We start from the raw sequence: 22,089 nt of genomic DNA on the forward strand, positions 1-22,089 counted from the left end.
AATCTTTATCATCTTGATAAAATTATTACCCCACCATATAATTTTATTATGTGTAATTGTAAGAAAAAATCAACATAATTGAATTATTAAAGACTGACAAATACCACTTACCATCAAGTTTTAAAACTTTATTATTAGTTTTATGGAATTTTATCAGTACTTTCATTAAATACATCAATACAGAAGGGGAGGTGGGTGGGGGGTGGGGTAACTGGATGATGGACACTAAGGAGGGCACTTTATGGGATGAGCACTGGGTGTTATACTCTATATGTTGGCAAACTGAACTTAAATTTAAAAAAATACATCAATACTCAATTGCCACATTAAACTCCCTAGACTCTGATCAAAATCTTAAATTATTTTATTGATAATAAATTGAAATTTGCAGTTCTTGGCTAAGGCATCAAAGGCCTTCCATGTGCTGATCCTTCCAAACTTTTTCAACATCATTTCCTATCCGATGATCCAAACATACTGTATATTTTATGCTTTTCTACCATTGCAACTTTTTCCCTAGGTTTCTTCTGGCTGGACATCTTCCATTGCATCTTGTTAAAATGATGCATACCGTACCTGTTATGGTGGCTTCCTTGATTCTACAGATTATAGGCCATCTCTTCCTCCATTAGGACATCTTCCAAAGTTTGTCTTATATTTCTAATACTTGTCATACCTCCAGATAACCATAAGCACCAAGATAATAAAGAGTGTTTCAAACTTCTCTCTCTCACACAACACTTATACCTTACATGGAGCGTGCATTCATGTATTCTGCATATACTATAGAGTCAGAAAAAGTGGAAGAATTTATATCCTGATCAAAGTCCTCTAAATCAAATAAACTCTTGAATACATACAGCAAAACTTTCAAGAGCCAATAAGAATTTTAATTCTGTTGAGTGCTTGTTATTTATAACTAATTTGTTCCCATATCTAACAATCTATTTTATCACCTATGTGTTCTGTATGACTAGAAAATACAAAAAGTAATTTCTATACCTTGAACAGATTTACTTTTAAACTAATTTTATAAATAACTGATTAAGAAATCATAAATAAACTTATAAATGCATTTATTTTGAATCTTGTGATAATTTTGAGTATAATAAATTGAACAATTCATGGGAAAATAGTTCTAAATATCAAATATTGTCTCCCTACAAATGGCACATCCTAACATCTGTAAAATGAACCTGCTGTGGGAAAGACAATACTGAGATCATACGACTTTGTTTGGTAACCAAATAAAGAATTATTTTTCAGATAGAAAACTTTTAAGTGCTAATAAATAATACACCACTCAATTTTTTAAAAATAATCCCAAAGATATATACATAGACAAGTGGATTCTAGTGTATGTGTGTAATTCTCATAGGCAATTATGCCACCCAACCCACAATTTACCAAAGTGGTTCTAAAAAATATGTAAATAATATCCTATAAAGTATTATAAGGATGCAATTTTATTGGGCTTTTCTTTTAACATGCTAAACTATAAAGGCTAAATTTCAACCACTTAGAAAGGAACTTCAGAATTAAATTACAAAGAAATTTAAAATTAAATTAAGAAACTGGCAATTAAAAGTCTTTATTACCATCCTAAACTCTAAAAGCTTGTCTAATAACATAACTCTGGGCTACTACTGTTTACTTCAGATATAAAATTTTCATATAAACTATTACTAGGCCAAAACAAAAACTGAAAATAAACAAAACAAAAAACACCATTTACTAGTGATCACATGTTGAAGTAGTGATATCATAAACATGCCAGGGACAGTTCAAAAGCCAGGGATTATCAACACTAAGGCAAAAATATATAGTGGAAATTTAAATACAGACATATCTCAGAAATATTGAAGTTTCATTTCCAGACAACTACAATACAACAAATATTGCAATAAAACTAGTCAAATTAATTTTTTAGTTTCCCAAGGCATATAAAAGTTATGCTGTTACTATACTGTAGTTTATTGAGTATACAATAGTGTTATGCCTTAAAAAAATGTACATATCTTAATTTAAAAACACTTTATTGCTATAAAATGCTAACTACCATCTGAGCTTTTAGCAAGTTGTAATCTCTTTGCTGGTGGAGGGGTCTTGCATCGACATTGATCACTGTTGACTGATCAGGATGGTAGTTGCTGAAGGTTGGGGTGACTGTAGCAATTTCTTAAAATAAGACAACAATGAACTTAAGTTCATCAATTGACTCTTCCCTTCACAAATGATGTCTCTGTAGCATGCAATGCTGTTTGATAGCATTTTACCCACAGTAGAACTTTCAAAATTTGGAGTCGATCCTCTCAAACCCTGCTGCTGCTTTGCCAACTAAGTTTATGTAATATTCAAAATCCTTTGATATCATTTCACAGCACCTCACTCTTCATACAGTCTTCACAGAATCTTCACCAGGCATAGATTCCATTTCAAGAAGCCCCTTCCTTTGCTCATAAATAAAAAGCAACTCCTCATCCATGAAAGTTTTATCATAAGATTGCAACAATTCCAGTCCCATCTTCAGTCTCCACTTCTAGTTCCTGTTATCTTGCTATCCCTACCACACCTGCAATTACTTCCTCCACTGAAGTCTCAAACCCCTAGAGGTCATCCCTGAGTATTAGAATCAACTTTTCCCAAACTCTTGTTAATGTTGATATTTGACCTCTTCCCATCAATCATGAATGTTCTTAATGGCATCTAGAATGGTGAATCCTTTCCAGGATTTCAATTTACTTTGCCCAGATCTGTCAGAGGAATTGCAATTTATGGCAGCTATATATAGCCTTACAAAATTTATTTCTTAAATAATAAGACTTGAAAGTTGACATGACTCCTTGATCCATGGGCTGCAGAATGAATGCTGTGTTGACAGGCATAAAAGCAACATCAATCCCATACATCTCCATCAGACCTAGTAGGTGACCGGGTATGTTGTCAATGAGTGGTAATATTTTAAAAGGTACTCTTCTTCTGAGCAGTAGTTCTCAACAGTAGGCTTAAAATATTCAGTAAACCATACTATAAACAGATGTGCTATCATCTAGGCTTTGTTGTTCCATTTACAAAGCAAAGATAGAACAGATTAAGCATAGCTCTTAAGGACCCTGGGACTTTCAGAACAATAAAGCAACACTGGCTTCAACATAAAGCCAAACTTAATGCAACTTCAACCAGCTGCATTAGCCCCTAACAAGAGAGTCAACCTGGCCTTTGAAGCTTTGAAGCCAGACATCTTCTTTCAATAGACTGTTCTTCCAGTGCATTGAAAATCTGTTGTTTAGTGTAGCCATCTTCATTAGCTATCTTAGCTCCATCTACTAGATAACTTGCTGCTTCCTTAACCTTATACTTTTATGTTATAGAGATAGTTTCTTTCCTTAAACCTCAAGAACCAATCTCTACTAGCTTCAGACTTTTATTCTGCAGCTTCCTCACCTCTCTCAGCCTTCTTAGAATTGAAGAGATTTTGGGCCCTGCTCTGGATTTTCCTTTGCTTTCACAACTTGGCTGTTTGGCACAAGAGGCTTGGTTTTCAGTCTATCTAGGTTTCAACATGCCTTCTTCACGAAGATTAATCATTTCTAGCTTTCTACTTAAAGTAAGAGATGTGCACACTTCCTTTCACTTGAACACTTAGAGGACATTGTAGGTTTATTAATCAGCCTAATTTCAATATTGTTGTGTGACAGGGAATACAGAGGTCCAAGTAAAGTGAGAGAGAGAATAGAATGGCCAGTCAGTAGCATTCAAAACACACACAACATTTATTAAGTTTGCCATTTTATATAATCCCAGCTCATGATGCCCCGAAACAATGACAATAATAACATCAAAGATTACCAGGCATGGATCACCATAACAAATATAATAATGGCAATAAAAAGTCTGAAATATTGCAAGAACTACCAAAATGTGACAGACACATAGTAAGCAAATTGTGCCAACAGACTTGCTTCACACAGAATTGCTACAAACCTTTAGCTTGTAAAAATCACTACATCCTGTGAAATAGAAAAGTGGAGCACAAAAAAATGAGGTAGGCCTATAAACTTAAAGTCTGAGGAAAGGGAAGGTATTAAATTAGGGTCTGAGTTTTCAGAATGTACCCACTCTACAAAGCCCCTATAAAAAGTCTGTTAGTTCTATGCAAAAAAAAAAAGGAAATAACTCTGACAGAAAAGATAAGGTTGTTGTATATTATAATGTTTCATTCATATATAAGAGGAAAAAATACCTTACTTAGAGCTACCAAGTCACAACCCATTTGCTATATAACTATGAGGAAAATATGTTAAATTCTTTACAATCTCTCCATTTGAAACATTATATATGGTGAATAAAATACAATTTCCATTCAAACATCAGCATAAGTATAGCTCAACATAATAGCATATGTTCACATAAAAACTTGTACACATTGTCCATAATTACATTATTCATAATGGTCAAAAAGTGGAAACAACTCAAATGCCCATCAACTGATTAATGAATTAAAGAATATGTGGTGTATGTATGTTGCAGAATATTACTAAGCATTAAAAAAGAATAAAGTACTGATACATAACTACAACATGGATAAACTTCAAAATTATTCTATGGAGAAAAGAAGCCAGACAGGAAAGACCATTTAAATGAAATGTCAAGACAAGTCAAATCTACAAATACAGAACGTAGACTAGTGGCTAGCTGGGACTAAAGGTGGGAATAGAGAATAACTAAAAATGGGAATAGAGGATCTTTTTGGGGTGACAAACTATTCCAAAACTTGAATTATGGTAATAATTGCACAACAGTGTAAACTTACTAATATATCACAATTGTATACATTAGATAGAAAAATTTATGATATGTAAATTATACTGCAATAAAGCTGTTACTATATATATAGTTCAATAATTTTTAAAAATAATGTCTAACCAAGCTAAACTAAATTTTATGGCTCTCTACATTAATTAATGAAGACACTACCTTTAAACAACATCTCAAAGAAACTGAGGCTCAAATGTTAAATGACTTCATTTAAGATTTCATGTCTAAGTTGGGAAGTAAGACTAATCCAGTAGTCGTTCTACTACAGCACACTGTGTCTCCATTCACATAAAATGGAACAATGAAGACAGTTGATAGAATAAATCTTATATGGATTATCTAATTAAATAGGGTAATACTGTAACATATATCACCCTTGCCTTCAAATCAAAAAAAATTTTTTTTCAATCTTCTATACATGCCTCTAGAGTAATTCTGTCATCAATTGCAAGTAAATTAAAGCACTTTCTCATATTCAGGGAAGAATGTAAATGAATATCAGCAAACTAATTGGTCTTCAGAAATTTAGAAACCAATGTAATTTTAATCTTTCCTTTGCCAGGGAACATATGTGCCAACTGAGATATTCCAGAGTTATGATTCAAATTTTTTCTTTTATATAAACAACAGTATAGTAGCTATATTCATGAGTTCCTTTTTTTAAATTAGGCACATATCTAATGTACTAGTGTTCCTTCAGGGTTAAACAGGATACATTAAAAGCCAAAATCAACTAACAAACTGCAGCATTTTATTTTTACTAATGAACAGGCATTTAAATCTATTTCTGCAGTTTGGACTTTCAATCACCTAAAACAAATTTAAGAAGAATTAACAAATGGTTGTTGTAAAAACTATACATGATAGTAAGAATTTTTAAATTATTGTTATTAAAGTAGTATCTTTCAAAATGTCTACATTATACATTATTTTAAATTATAACATAGTATAAAAACTTTGCAGGAATAAGTTAGTCTAATTAGCAACTGAATAGAGACAATTTGTTAGGACCCTAGACTCACAAGACAGATTCCCCAGGTTCAAACCCCAGTTTCACCTTTTGTAGTTATGAGACTTTTTTAATTTTTTTGTTGCTATGTGACTTTGGAAATTAATTAAACCTCTCTGTGCCATAAACCTCATAGGAGTTTGAGCTCATACATGTATGAGCTCAATACATGTATGAGCTCATACATATAACACACTTAGAATGGTTCCTGGTACATAATAGGCACTTTATGAGTTAGCTTTTATCATCTTTATTTCCTAAGGGCACACAATTTTGTTATAAGACATTTGACCAAATGGTAGAATAATTGACTCTCCCCCCTTCTCATTACTAATGGAGTATAAAATGTTTGTTGTTCAGGAGCTAATGAGTCTTGGTTGAAGTAAAGATTGTCCTTTATCAATAATTAATAGTTTATGCTGTTGTTATTTTGAGAAAAATAATTCCAATGTATTTACTATAAAATAATAGAATATGACACAAATGTAATTTATGTGTAAATGTCAATTGAGTGTACATGTAAATATCTGTGCTTCATAATGAAATAACACCTTTATCTTATAATTTAGAACATTGTATGTTAATTACTCTTCTCTAAAGAAAGTCCAGGAAGTAAAAAAGAAGTTGAATTCCTCTCAGTCATCTGAATCATCAATAAAATCTATAAAACATGCCTCATGGGATGACAAGAAAGACAAGGTTGTTCACTAATACTACAGTAAAAGAACTAAAAAATTTGAGAAACTACTATTAATTTGCAGGTTTGAGAGTGTTACATTTAACAATGAGGAACATCAGTGTAAAATGGAAAACATTCCATCATAAATTCAGCTCTAGAGATTTTTCCCTATAACTATAATTTCATGGATAACTCATGAAGTTAATTTCTTTCTACAACCCAATACTTCAGTGGTTTTTTTGGTAAGCCAACATGCATCTACTCTAACATCTTCACAGATTGGATCTGAAAAGTAAATATGCCTCAAGCACAGTAACACATCAGCTTCAGAAAATTAACCACAAGGACACTTTTCCTGCAGTCACATGGGGACCACGTATACCTCTCTACACTTCATGGGCTTTCTGTTTTTAGGTATAGTAAGTTATGCAATTTACACAACAAACCTTCTCTGGGTTTCCTTAACAGACTGAATACTTATTTCTTCTTAGATTTCTTACAAATCTTTAAAAAGTATGTTTTCCATCACCAAATGAAAGAAGTCAATCAAATTAATAAGACCTTTCTGACACAGATATCTTTTCCTAATCTCAGTTCTCCAGAGTGACTGATAAGGTGCTCTGCACATTATACAAACTCAAAAAAAAAAAAAATCAAGTATGATGAACAAATGAATGTATTAATATTGACATCAGAATAAACTCATACTTTTTAATGTAAACAGATATAAATATTAATATTAATATAGATATTTAAATATAGATGTGTGTGTGTCTTTGTATGATTAGTATCACTAATATTGGACAAAACAATATCATATGCATACTGAAAAGGACAACATCACTTTTGTGTTATTCCTACAAAAACTCATAGCTTAATAGGATGTGAATAGATATTTCTCCAAGGAAGATATGTAGATGGCCAAAAGACACATGAAAAGATGCTCAACATGACTCATTATCAAGGAAATGCAAATCAAAGTCACAATGAGATATTACCTTACACCTGTCAGAATGGCTAGAATCAAATGGACAAGAAATAACAAGTATTAGCAAGGATGTAGAGAAAAAGGAAACTTTGTGTACTGTTGGTGGGAATGTAAATTGGTACAGCTACTGTGGAAAACATTATGGAGGTTCTCAAAAAACTAAAAATACAAATAACATATAATCTAGTAATTCCACTACTGGGTATTTACCCAAAGAAAATGAAAACACTAATTCAAAAAGATATATGCACCCCTACGTTTGCTGCAGAATTATTTACAATAGCCAAGATATGGAAGCAACTTAAGTATTCACCAATAGATGAATGGATAAAGAAGGTGTGTGTCTGTGTGTGTGTGCATGCATGTGTAATGGAATATTATTCAGCCATAACAAAGAATGAGACCTTGAAATTTCCAACAACATGAATGGACCTAGAGAGTATTATGCTAAGTGAAAGTCAGACAGAGAAAGACAAATATGATATGATTTCATTTATATGTGGAATCTAAAAAGCAAAACAACTGAACAAACAAGAAACAGACCCATAAATATGGAGAACAATTTGATGGCTGCCAGAGGAGAGAGTGGTGGGGGAAAAGGGGTAAGGGAATGGGCAAAACGAGTGAAGGAGAAGGGGAGGTCAGGTTTACAGTTGCAGAATGAATAAGTCATATGAATGAATGTTTCAGCATAGGAAATATAGTTGATGGTATGGTAACAGTGTGACAAATGGTAGCTACCCATGTGAGTATAACATAAGGTACAGAGTTACAATCATGTTGTACCCCTAAAACTAATGTAGTATTGTATGTCAACTATACTTTAATTTTAAAAATTCTTAAAAATTTTCATAGTCTGAATTTCACCATGAAAATATGAGACAAACCCAAACTGAGTATATTCTTGATAATAATCAGCCTATGCCCTTAAAGAAAATAAGGTCAAGAAACACAAAGAAAATCTGAGACTCTTCCAGATTAAAGGAGACTAAATAAATATGAAAACAATGCAATGTGTGGCCCTTGTTGGATCCTGGACTATGAAAAAATAGTCATAATTTTGGGATAACTGACAGTTTAAATATTGTAGAATCTAAATTAAATAATAGTATTGTATCAGCTTTAAATTTCCTGATGTGGTTAACTATATTGAAGTTATTCAGGACAATATCCTTGTTCTTAAAAACATGCAATAAAGTATTTAAGGATAAAGTGCATAGTGTCTCCAATTTACTCTCCAAAAGTTCAGAAAAATAAAGAGAACAGATAGTACATAATATAAACAATAAATCTAGGTAAAATGTATATGAGTAAATCAGAGTTCCTTGTACTATTCCTGTAACTTTTTTATAATCTTGAAATTATACCAAAATTAAAAGCCAAAAGTGTATCTATCAAAGAGAAACAAAGAAGTACTCTTCTTAAAATGCCTATTCATTCAAAAAGAAGATACTCTTTTAAATAGAGGTAATTCCTAATATAAGCTAGAATTTCCTGATTTCACTATCTTCAGTCAATTTATTTTGAAAAATGTTATATAATATTCTACATTAATTTTAATATACTTAGAATGTCTCTTCAGATAAGCCACAGAAACAATTAAATTTCATATATATTTGTGAGACATCTGTTGTTTTTTGCCTGCCAGCATCTTTTAATCCTTCCTCAGGAAACAGCACCCTTTTTTTTTTTTCTCCATTAGCATGCTACCCTTCCCCCACTTCCTATGATCCTATAAAGGCTGTCAATATTTCTACTCTATCTAGCTCTCCTCAAGGGTGGGCACAAAACCAAGGTTAACCAATCAATCTGAACATATTGGCCCAGGGTTTACATGTTCCAGGCAGAGTCGATCAGTGTGTTTGGGGAGACTTACATATAGGAAAGAAGGTAATCATCAGCTGATGAAAAAAACAAGAACAATGTAAACCTGGGTTTCTGGGAGCTCTCTTTTCTACCTCATGGAGAAAGTCAGCCTAAGAACAGAGGTAAAAGAGAAAAGCCAGTGCTAGTTTGGGTTGCATTCCCAATACAGAGTTTTATTTAATTCAAAATAATATACTTCAAAATCTTTAGTTTTAATCAGATTCAGAATAAGAACTTGAATGTTCATTTTACTTATATTGAAAACTTCTCCCCAAACATACCACATAAAGAAATGAGCCAACACAGTGGCAGTACATGAGAAAAAAACTAACATTACTGTGATGATTGATGATGGTATGTATTATTCCCTCAGATCTATGGAACACCCACATACATACATACAATGCCAAGAACAAGACTTGGTAAGTAAGGGGTGCTCAATCCATATTTGCTGAATTAATGAAGGCTGGTGACACGCAGCTCTCACAAACTACTACTTTATCAAAAATTGAAGTGCCTAGAAATAATAACTGATGGAGAATGTACATATCATCTTCTCTTTGCAATATATTCTGAATTTTGGACACATCTCTCTGGATATCCTTGTGAAGAGAGCAAAAATGCTGTTTCAGTTAGGAAAATGAGTAAATACTCAAAAAATTGGTAGGTCTATGAAATCTAGGTCAAATGGCTATTAACATAATCAGCCCTAATGAATGTTCTGTTACTCTCTCCTGCCTTCACCCATTTTCCCTCAGTGTGTGACTGATGAGGGTGTTTAAATGAATAGACAAATAGAAGCCTTCTTGTAGACACTTCATATTACTGTTAACATTTATCAGCAAGCATTCAGCCCCAATTCTCATCAACAATAGATTTTTAAAAGATAATAAAATTCCTCAATAGGCTTCCAATGTAATACTCTTGTCATTGTAAGAAAACAGCATTAAAGATGAAGTGAAAACCACATATGACAAGGAAACTGTTGATGAGCTAGGAATATATGGCTCATCTTCCCTTTATGGTGATATATATATGACTTTATATGTATAAATCTCAACAAATACCATGAATAAAAACTTAAATAGAAAATAACTTGTCAGTCTCCTTATCAAAATGGTTCCTATAACAATGCTTCATTAATTAATACCTTTAAAGATAACAAAAGGATTCTGGTTATATAGCATTTGCTGAGATTTCAAGGTACCCTGAATCAATTTCCAAATGCTTTTATTTATATATTAAGGCAACCAATTTCTTTTTTTTTTTTTTTAAGGCAACCAATTTCTAAGTACTATTTCTTTCCCAGACTGAAAAAATATAATTATCATTATATTTGATAATTTTCTTCCTACTTTATACAATTCTCTAAATAATTATTTCTTCATTTATTTGTTAATTACTCTAAACTGGAAGTTTCATGAACAAAGAGTATATTATTAATCTTTGTTATCCAAGCACCATGCCTGGTCCATAGTTGGTGCTCAATAAATGTTTGTTAATGAATAAATGTGTTTGCCAATTTGCCAAGTTCTTGTGAATAATATTCAAGAAATATTTCATTCAACCCAAATTCAATTAGTCCCTACTGCTACTTTTTTAAAGTATATATTAGAAATGTTTCCAAATTAGTGGGGGACTTAGATATCTGCATGTCATGCAAAGCACTTAGTCCACAAATCACATGTAATAAAAGTTACTTTGTTTTGCTTATAAAATGCAATAGGGAAAATTTAACAACATATCAAAATTTAGAGATGTCTCGACTTCTTTTTGTTCGTTAGTGCCATGTCCTTCACTCATTCGAAATTTATTACTTATCTACTTAACTATGGGCCAAGCACCACACTAAGTACTGGAAATACCAACCAAAGCACATGAGATACAGGTTAGTGAGGGAGATGTTAAGAAATAACAATGACAAGGCACCTTGGTAGCTCAGTGGTTGAGCATCTGCCTTAGGCTCAGGTTGTGATCCTGGGGTCCTGGGATCGAGTCCCACATTGGGTTCCCCACAGGGAGCCTGCTTCTCCCTCTGCCTATGTCTCTGCCCTCTCTCTCTGTGTCTCTCATGAATAAATAAATAAAACCTTTTTTAAAAAAGGATGATGAGATGCATAACTTAAAACCTCTGTAATAGGAGCATTACATAAGGGGCGCTGGTGTGGCTCAGTCAGTTAAGCATCCAACTCTTGGTTTCAGCTCCGGTCACAATCTCAGGGCTCTGGGATGTGCACTCAGCAGAGAGTATGCTTTAGATCCTCTCCTCTCCCTCGGTCTCTCTTCCCTACTTGTGTTCTCTCTCTCCAAAGTAAATAAATAAATCTTTTTTAAAAAAAAATTTTGAGCATTGCACAAAATATCTGCTGGAGCACAATTCAGTGGAGAGGCACTCTCCCTGGTAGAGAAGAAGAATTAGAAAACTCCAGGGGGGTATCAGCGATCATGTAGAAAAGAGAATTATTAATTCCATACAAAGGGAATAGAGTATACTCTCAGTTCTTCGAAACTGGAATGCTTCTTCTCTTTGGTCAATGTTGTTCTGTGATTCTTCTTAATGAGAATAAAACTGCAGGAGCAAGGTCTAGCTACTAAGGACTGAGTCTTACTGAACTCTCTATCAAATATGGCAGCAAGTGATATCCATCTATTGCCTTTTCCTCTACCCTCTGCCCGAAGGTAAGATTCTATCAGTCCCCAAATGGAGTAAAGAACTAGAGCTAGTATCACTCACTCTGCAATGATCAGAGAGGTCATCTGCTACTCATAGCTCAGTCCCTGTGGCCATGAGTCACCAGTCTGAGGTGAAGGAAAACAGAGAGAAGTGTTATAAGCATTCTTACTGCTTTTAGCAGAGTAAAAATTATTGACCCACAGGGCTTTAAAATCACAATTCCATTATTCCATATTCTATTCTGAGAAGAAAGTTGTTGCCTACTCTTTTATACAAAGCACAACAAACACAATTTCCAAATGAAAGGACTTTGGGCAGGAAATTTATGGACACTATGCACTCTCCCATGTTGCCAAGAGAAATCATGTCTCTAGGAATGTCCTTCGAGATCAGAGACCTTGGCTTAAGTGAGAACTAGGATCCTACCTCAATTTCATGCCATTATGGGAGTGCCACAGGCCCCTGAGGAAGAGAGTTTACTCAAAAGTCATAAAGGATGAAACAAACACATGGAGTTTCCAGGATAAGGAATGTTCAGGGACCACAAAGAAGTTGCATGTGGCTAGAACACAGAAGAAATGAGTAGAAGCAGAAAATGATGTTAGATGATTAGAACTAACTTGTGGAGAGATTTGCATCCTATGATAATAAGATCATTATGAGTTTGTCCTGTGAGTAATGGGGAACCAACAACACTTTCAAAGCAGAGAAATGAAGCATGATGTTTGGATGATAACCATGGTGGCAGCATGGGAAAATGACTGAAAAACGGAAGACCCTGGAAGCAAAGGAGATGATTTAACTGAAGAAGCTTACTCAACCTAAAGAAGTGAGTTAACATGGTAGATCCAACTGTGGGATTCCCCTTCTTATAAAAGAGAATATCCTAGCCTGACTTTATTTAGACTAATCTGACAATGCATAATCTAATAGTACAATGCATTTCCTGGATCGACTCACTAATTAACATTAAGATGTAAAATCTCTCTATTAATGTTTAAGTACTGTATATATGTTTCCTAAAAAGCACTTTTCTTATTTCAGAAATTGAAAAACATCTACGGGTGACCAAGTAGGGAAATTTAAAAGCACTGTACCATATGTTTAGCTATTAAAAAAAAGGAAGAAAATGAAAATTAATGTTAGTCTAGAGAGCACAGTTATCACATACTGTTTCAAAGAAATGCCAAGGGATTCTTAACCAGCAAATGAACAGCCACCAAAGATAACATGATGGGAATTTAATTTAATGTCCTAGCTGTAGGATATATTGGTTTTATTGTTTTCCAATATCAGTGAGGTTCTGTCAAGGCTCTGTTATTTCACTGAGCTGTCAAGGCCATAGAAAAGACTATTCTAAAACTTCTGTTATGGCAATAGCAACTTGCAGCAACTCCGTTATCTGAGCTACTTGAAATACTTTGTCTTATCTCACAAAGAATGTGTCAAGGAAGTGATAACTTGGAAGAGTGGTTGAGTCTATTTGGAAATTTGTTTAAGTGTTTGTTTGTTCCCTTAAATTACAAGCATTGTCTAAAACTTGCTTTTCCTAGATAGAGTAGGTGTGCAAATATCTCTAAAGTAAAGGAAGCACATTAGGAAATATAGATTCATTACAAATAATAAAATCCTGTGTTTTTAAGCTTTTTATAATGGAAACAATAATATACTTCAAAATTTATTTAAAAGGAAGCACTAAATAACTAGTTTTGTGGAGAAGGAAACTAAAAGAAGGCCAAAGTTTGTTCTAGCAATTCATCTGGCTTACTGGCTAGAATTCAGAAAAGAAAGAAATCTTTTAAAAGAAGAAAACTCCTTTAACAAAATGCAAAGTAGATTTTAGGCTCTGAAAAGAATCCAGCTCTGGACTGTTATGATTAATTCTTTTGAAATCTAATTGATGCATAAGGAAATTATCATTGTGGAGGTAATAAATAGGAGAAAACAACTGGGATGCCTAACAGAGTTCTTGTTTTATCATGCGGATATTAAAAATCTAAGAGTGATACACTGTTGGTGGGAATGCAAACTGTTGCAGCCGCTATGGAGAACAACATGGAGGTTCCTCGAAAAGTTAAAAATAGAACTACCCTATGACCAGAAATTGCACTACTAGGTATTTATCCAAAGGACACAAAAAATACAGACTTGAAGGGGTACATGCATGCTGATATTTACAGCAGCATTATCAACAATAGCAAAGCTATGGAGAGAGCCCAAATGCCCATTGACTGATGAATGGATAAAGAAAATGTGGGTGAGGCGAGCAGAGCCAGAGTCGAGAACAGAGGCGAAACTCGGGATCTAACAAGATCCTAGTAGCTAGACCCGGGCTGCCCCACAGGATTATCAAGGAAACCCAGCGTTTGCTGGCAGAACCAGTTCCTGGCATTAAAGCAGAACCAGATGAGAGCAACGCCCCTTATTTTCATGTGGTCATTGCTGGCCCCCAGGATACCCCCTTTGAGGGAGGGACTTTTAAACTTGAACTATTCCTTCCAGAAGAATACCCGATGGCAGCCCCTAAAGTATGTTTCATGACCAAAATTTATCATCCTGATATAGACAAGTTGGGAAGAATATGTTTAGATATTTTGAAAGATAAGTGGTCCCCAACACTGCAGATCTGCACAGTTCTGCTATCGATAAAGGCTTTGTTAAGTGCTCCCAATCCAGATGATCCGTTAGCAAATGATGTAGCAGAGCAGTGGAACACCAACGAAGCTCAAGCCATAGAAACAGCTAGAGCATGGACTAGGCTATATGCCATGAATAATATTTAAAATCGATCTGATCATCAAGTGTGCATCACTTCTCCTGTTCTGCCAAGACTTCTTCCTTTTTAGTTTGCATTTAATGGACACAATCTTAGAAACATTACAGAATAAAAGCCCAGACATCTTCAGTCCTTTGGTGATTAAATGCACATTAGCAAATCTATGTCTTGTCCTGATTCACTGTTGTAAAGCATGAGCAGAGGCTAGAAGTACCATCTGGATTGTTGTGAAACATTTAAAAGCAGTGGCCCCTCTCTGCTTTTATTCATTTCCCCCATCATGGGGGGAAAATACTTAATACTTAAATACTTATACTTAATATAAAGCACTGTGAATGAAGGCAGTTGTCAGGGTTAGCTGCAAGGGTGTGGATGTTTTTCTTTATTATTATTTTTGAGGGGGAGAGGTAGTTTTATTTTAATTTTATGGGCTCCTTTCCCCCTTTTTATGGTGATCTAATTGCATCGGTTAAAAGCAGCTAACCAGTTCTTTAGAATATGCTCTCTAGCCAAGTCTAACTTTATTTAGACGCTGTAGATGGACAAGCTTGATTGTCTGAACCAAAATGGGAACATTAAACAAACATCACAGCCCTCACTAATAACATTTTGACTTTGCTGTCAAGTGTAGAATCCTTTCTTCAGGAAAAAGCTTGTGACCATTTTGTATGGCTTGTCTGGAAACTTCTGTAAATCTTATGTTTTAGTAAAATATTTTTTGTTATTCTACTTTGCCTTTGTACAGTTTATTTTACTGTGTTTATTTCATTTTCCCAATGTGACAATCGTCTTTAAAAATTAAAACTGATGGAACACTCAAAAACAAAAAAGAAAAAAGAAAATGTGGTGTGTGTGTGTGTGTGTGTGTGTGTGTGTGTGTGTGTGAGATGGAATATTATTCAGCTAACAAAAAGAATGAAATCTTGCCATTTGCAATGACATGGATAGAGCTAGAGTGTGTTATGCTAAGCAAAATAAGTCAGCCAGAGAAAGACAAATAGCATATGATCTCATTATATATGGAATTTAAGAAGAAAAAAAGATGAACATATGGGATGGGGGGAAGAGAAAAAGGAGAGAAGGAAACAAATCATATGAGACTCTTAAAGATAAAGAACAAACTGAGGGTTTATAGAGGGAGGTGGGTGGGAAATGGGCTAGATGGGTGATGTGTATTAGGTGATGTGTATTAAAGACAGCACTTGTTGTGATAAACACTGGGTGTTGTATATAAGTGATGAAGCATTGAACTCTACTCCAGAGGCTAGCATTACACTGTGTGTTAACTGAAATTTAATTTTTTTTTCAATAAAAAGCCAAGAATGTGTGGACTGCTATCATTTTTGCCATAAGAAAAAGCACTTTCATCAAATGGCTTTCTCTATTTCCTCTTCTTCCCTGATTTCCCTCCACGTGAACACCTGAAATACTGTTCCATTTCTCAAAAAATAAATAAATAAATAAATAAATAAATAAAAAGAGCAACAAAAACAAAGAACTTTTTATTGTTTTTATTCTAACAATTATTAGAATTTTCTCCAATTTTTTCAAAATTCAAAAGCAATATTATAATTAGCTAAAAGCAACAGTGGCTAAAGTCAAACTTCCTTGCCAGGCACATAGTAAATGGAAAATGGAAATTACTCCTGAAGGCAGTGGGAATGGGAGAATCACCATAATAATCAGCTATCACTTACAGTGCTCTGTCTTCTTTTCTCATTGCAAGATTATTAACCTAATGCAAATTTCTGTATTTTACTATTCTGATACCACTGAGGAATTGCTATGGGTACACATATAAGGAAAAAGAACACTATGGTTTCTAAATAATTAAGGATTAAAGTTTGCAGGTCTCAGATCACAGCAGCAATATTCCTAGGAAGAACGTCAGTGTTGGCAGATGAAAGGGTACAAGGAATGATATATCTCCCTTAAACCAGAGATTGTCACACTTTCCCATGCATTGGAGTCATCTGGAGGGCTTGATAAAGCACATACTGCCCAGCCACATCTCCAGTGTCAGATTCAGTCAGTCTGGGATGGAACTTGAGATTCTGCATTTCTAACAAGCTTCCAAGTGATGTCAATGCTGCTAGTCTACAAACCACACTTGAATTAGCAAGGTTCCTGATGCCTTCTTAAAATCACTTCCATGTGTAAGAAAAGCATACAAGTTCATCTAGGAAAATTAGTCTCTGACTTCCAAATGTAACTTGCCAGCAATTCCCCATGAACTATATAGAAAATAAATACAATTAAAGCAGGAATTAGTGTGACCTTTTAATAGTAGAAAGTTATAAGAAAGTCTTGAAAACAAAGATGGAATTTCAGTAGTTAACCAATTAGCACATTCATGATATGCCAGGCTGAAAATTTTCAATGTATAGGAAAAAAAATGCATTTTCTTCTAGATTCTCTAAGTTATTGACTGTCAACTTGATTTTGAAATAGAGTGCTCATTTCTTATGACTTTCACTTAGTGTAGGGTAATAAATTTTTCATTTATCTAAGATAAATGGATAGAAACTAGGTAGTTTTACTTCATAAGTTTTAAGAAAATTTTTGTGTATCACTAATGGTCACAGCTGAGTCCTATTCTATTTGACTCTTTGTAGGTATCAGTCATCTTTTGGAGGATGCCTAAAAAATCCACTATTTTACTTCAAGCAAAAGCCTAAATGAAATAAAAGTAACTAGGCACATACAATATAGCTAGGCAGTGTCTCCAGGAGTCCCTACCCCCCAAACTGAGTAAATCTGTGTAATACACAACTGCTCTAGAAATCCATTCTGAGTCCAAGCCCCAAATACGTTTCTATATTCTGGAATATTCCTGGAGGTAATAATATGCCATAGGCAGGAAGTATTTAAAAAGTATAGGGTTGTGATTAAATATAGCCTATTGTTTGATACCATTGGATAGCCTCCCTGCCTTACTTAAACAAATTTATTGTTTTGGCCCCTTTGCTTTATGAAAATTTAAAAAACTCCTATTACTGCTGAGAAATCCCACTGCTTTCTCAAGAGATTCTTTTTCCTCTCAATTTTCACAGTGCTTGTAGATATTTTTCTCATATACTGTTTTTTACACAAACAAAATAAGTAGGGTCCAAAAGATTCAGCCCTGTTAGGTACAGGGTCTTCTTATTTCTAAATTAATCAAAGGAGTAGGGCAAAACTTGCCAATGAATTGGGGGTCTAAGGGATTCAAATTCACCTATGCCTACTTGCAGTTTGGCACCACCTACTGATAGCTATACTCTCCAGACTTCAGTACAAACCAGAATGATTTTGAGTCCTGGGGCTGGCTAGACTTGCAGAAAAGCAGTGATGATGACAGAAAACCTCACTTGGCTCTAATTTAGTTACCTTGTTCCTAGGAGATTGGGTTCAGGGTCCACCTTTCATCTCCTTGTTCCTACAGAAAAACTTTCCCCACAAACTTTCCCCTTCCCCCTACATTTCCCATAGAAACAAAGGCTGGGAGGAAGACAGAAGCCAATCACTAACTGCATTATATCTAAGAATCCAAAATCAATTAGCATAAACATTCACAAACAGTGTTTATATGAATAAAGATCAAATATCTCTTGACTAATAATCAGAGCACATAAATGTAGCAGTTCAGTAATTAACAAATGGCACCCTGAGTTAATATGGTGAATTAAATGCTCTTACCTAATTTCAAAAGTTTGCCTTTATAATTTTGGGGTACTCTTACTATTTAAAATATTTTTCTATTGTATAGTAAACAATAAAAGGGAAATCATTTATATACCATTAATGAATTGAAAATATATACATGAATTATTTTTTAAATGGGCCTTAGTAATAGAATTATGGATATGCAAATTAAGAACATATTTTAATAGGTTTTTTCCCAGAGCACAACTATAATAATTGTAGTTGTAAAGAGAAATATTAACAATGTAATATGGCACAATAAATGGACAAATATCTGGGGAAATTAATTACAAAAGTAGTTTCAGTCAAAACAATAACGTGACAATTTATTCCTGTAAATCTCAAATAACACGTTCCTTCCAAAACTTGATTATGATATTTTTTTTTATCTTTAGAGGGACATAAGGATCATATATTAACCCAATGAACTTAGTTTGCTTTGTGTTTTTCAAGTATTTATTAGATTATAATTAAAACTTTAGTACCTCCTTACAGATAAAAACCCTAAGAGTATCAAAATTTACCCCATAAGTTTCTCTCATTTGCTTTCATTAAAATAGAGTACAAATAAAGTGACCTGGCTTGCATCCATATTTCTTTCATATTCTCATATATTTAAAAATCTTTATTATAAAACCCTCACTAGTAATAACTGAAATTACTATTTGAATAAAATAGTGGTGGTACAATGTTATTAACCAATAACTAATATTCTCTTCATAAAAATGTTTGAATCCCAGGAGTTCTATTTTCTTAATAATCTTGAGGAGAATAAGAACAGATTAATGATTCCCCAATGTAAAAAATAGCAGGCATGTATATGTGTTGTATATAGTTAGCAAAAAAGGTCTTATTATATTAACTAGTTAGAACTTATCAACCCTCCAAAATGGTCTGATCATTATTTGTTTCCATTCATATTTGTTAAAAACAGAGAAATCAAAAATAACATGAAGAAAAAGTATAAAAACATCCAGGTCCTGATCAAGTGTGTGGGGTTTTTCCACATGCCACAGCCTTTCTGATGAAGTGAACAGTCTACACAATCAGAATCTCCCTCCCCTCCTCTCAAACTGGTCAGCGAATAATCTACAGGACCATTCTGAGAAAAACAATTGAATATGTCCTCTCAAAGTAAATAAGCCTAGCAATTTGGAAGCTAAATTTGTTTTTTATTTGTTTGTTTCTACTTAAAAGAAAGGAAACAAAACTGTACTAAGAAAAAGACTCTCTCCCTCTTTCACTTATTAGAAGCCAATGAGTTATCAACTAAGAGAATTACCAACACTTAAATGATAAAATGTCACTCTGATATTTCTCCATGAAAATTATTTTAGATGAGAGAAACATATTATTTTCTCTTGGCTTACACTGCCAAATTCCTTGCCCAAATCCTTCATATTTCATTTGCATACTGCAATGCTATTTGGCTCCCTGCTCCAGAGTCCTCCTATTCTGAAACATTATAAATATGACCAAAGATGTCCTTTATCTGTTGTTTTAGTCACATAATTACACAATTTTCTATTACCCAATTAAGCTCAAGGAGTAGCTTTTTCCTAAAAAGATACCGGATTAGTAATCTGAAGAACTGGACTCTAGTCTTGGATATAAATTTACGAGCCATGTAACCAAGGTAGTATCATTTAAACTCTCTTAGTTTCTATTTTCCTATCTGTAGATAATGAGGATTGAATTGGACTAGACAACTTCTCAAGATCCCTGGGAAAACCAGACAGCTATATGTAAAAGAATGAAACTGGACCACTTTCTTATACCATATACAAAAATGAATTCAAAATGTATTAAAGACCTAAATGTGAGACAGGAAACCATCAAAATCCTGGGGGAGAAAACAGAAGTAACCTCTTTGACATTGGCCTTAGCAACTTCCAACTAGTTATGTCTCCTGAGACAAAGAAAACAAAAGCAAAAATAAACTATTAGGACCTCTTCAAAATAAAAAGCTTCTGCACTGTGAAGAAAACTATCAACAAAACTAAAAGGCAGCTTATGGAATGGGAGAAGATATTACAAATAATATATCTGAGAAAGGGTAAGTATCCAAAATATATAAAGGTTTTATCAAACTCAACACCCAAGAAATGAATAATCCAATTTTAAAATGGGCAAAAAACATGAAAAGACATTCTTCCAAAGAAAAAGATGCTCATCGGGATCCCTGGGTGGCGCAGCAGTTTGGCGCCTGCCTTTGGCCCGGGGCGCGATCCTGGAGACCCGGGATCGAATCCCACATCGGGCTCCCAGTGCATGGAGCCTGCTTCTCCCTCTGCTTGTGTCTCTGCCTCTCTGTCTCTCTCTGTGTGACTATCATGAATAAATAAATAAAATCTTAAAAAAAAAAAAAGAAAAAGATGCTCATCATCACTTATCAGGAAATGCAAATCAAAACTATTATGAAATATTATCTCTTACATGCTAGAATGGCTAAAATCAATAGGTGCTGGTGAGAATGTAGAGAAAAAGAAACCTTCTTACACTGTTGGTGGGAATTCAAACTGGTGCTGCCACAGTGAAAAACAGTATGGTGTTTCCTCAAAAAGTTAAAACAGAACTACTTTATGATCTCGCAATCAGATTACTAGGCATTTACCCAAAGAATACAAGAACACTAATTCAAAGGGATATATGCATCCCAATGTTTATAGCAACAGCAACATTATTTACAATAGCCAAGATATGGAAGCAGCCCAAGAGCCTATAAATTGATGAATGGTTAAAGAAGATGTTATATATATATAACATAAAAATATGTTATATATATAAAATATTATATGTATATACATGTATACATAATATATGTGTATATATATACAAAATATTAAAATATTTTGGAATATAGTGGAATTATATACATATATAGTCAAATATTATTCAGCCATAAAAAGAATGAAATCTTGCCATTTGCAATGAGATGAATAGAGCTTGAGAGTATAATATTTAGCGAGACAAGTCAGTTAGAGAAAGACAAATACCGTATGATTTCACTCATATGTGGAATCTAAAAAACAAAACAAGCAAAGGGAAAAAAAATAGAGACAAAGGGGCCCACAATCAAGAAACAGAGTCTTGGGGCGTGTAGGTGGCTCAGTTGGTTGAGCATCCAACTCTTGATTTAAGCTCTGGTCTTGATCTCAGAGTTGTGTGTTCAAGCCCCACATTGGGCTCCATACATGGAGCCTACAAGAAAAAAATTTTTAATTTAAAAAATAATAATAAAATAAAGAAACAGAGTCATAATTAGAACACCCAAACTGATGGTTACCAGAGGGGAGCTGCTGGGATAGGTTAAATAGGTGATGGGTTTAAGGAGTGCAGTTGTGATGAGCACAGGGTGATGTATGTAAGTGTTGAATTACTATATTGTACACCTGAAACTAATATAGCACTTTATGTTAACTAACTGGGATTCAAATTAAAACTTTAAAAAAATTTTAAAAGAATTGCTACTTTAGAGGGAACTTTCTATTTAATAGTAGAAGGAAACTATATATTTAATGGTAGCCTGTCAATTTTTTTTAACTTTTCATATATAAGAAAGATGAAAGAAGATATAAGAAAATGGTTTTAATCC

At 33.8% G+C, this 22,089-nt stretch overlaps 2 protein-coding genes across 7 annotated transcripts in view; one reads left to right on the forward strand and one right to left on the reverse strand.

Annotated features, from left to right (window-relative positions):
* The window catches only part of LOC112910559 (ubiquitin-conjugating enzyme E2 N-like), a 153,751-nt gene extending 138,779 nt beyond the window's left edge, over positions 1–14,972 (forward strand). The window contains exon 3 of the mRNA XM_072755134.1: positions 14,297–14,972. Coding sequence (XP_072611235.1) covers positions 14,297–14,817 — 521 coding nt within the window. The 3' untranslated portion in view covers positions 14,818–14,972. The remainder of the gene's footprint in view (positions 1–14,296) is intronic.
* The window catches only part of CTNNA3 (catenin alpha 3), a 1,674,060-nt gene that overhangs the window by 1,379,221 nt on the left and 272,750 nt on the right, over positions 1–22,089 (reverse strand). The window lies entirely within an intron of this gene.

The sequence above is a fragment of the Vulpes vulpes genome, chromosome 4, assembly GCF_048418805.1.
Source record: "Vulpes vulpes isolate BD-2025 chromosome 4, VulVul3, whole genome shotgun sequence".
Taxonomy (NCBI): domain Eukaryota; kingdom Metazoa; phylum Chordata; class Mammalia; order Carnivora; family Canidae; genus Vulpes; species Vulpes vulpes.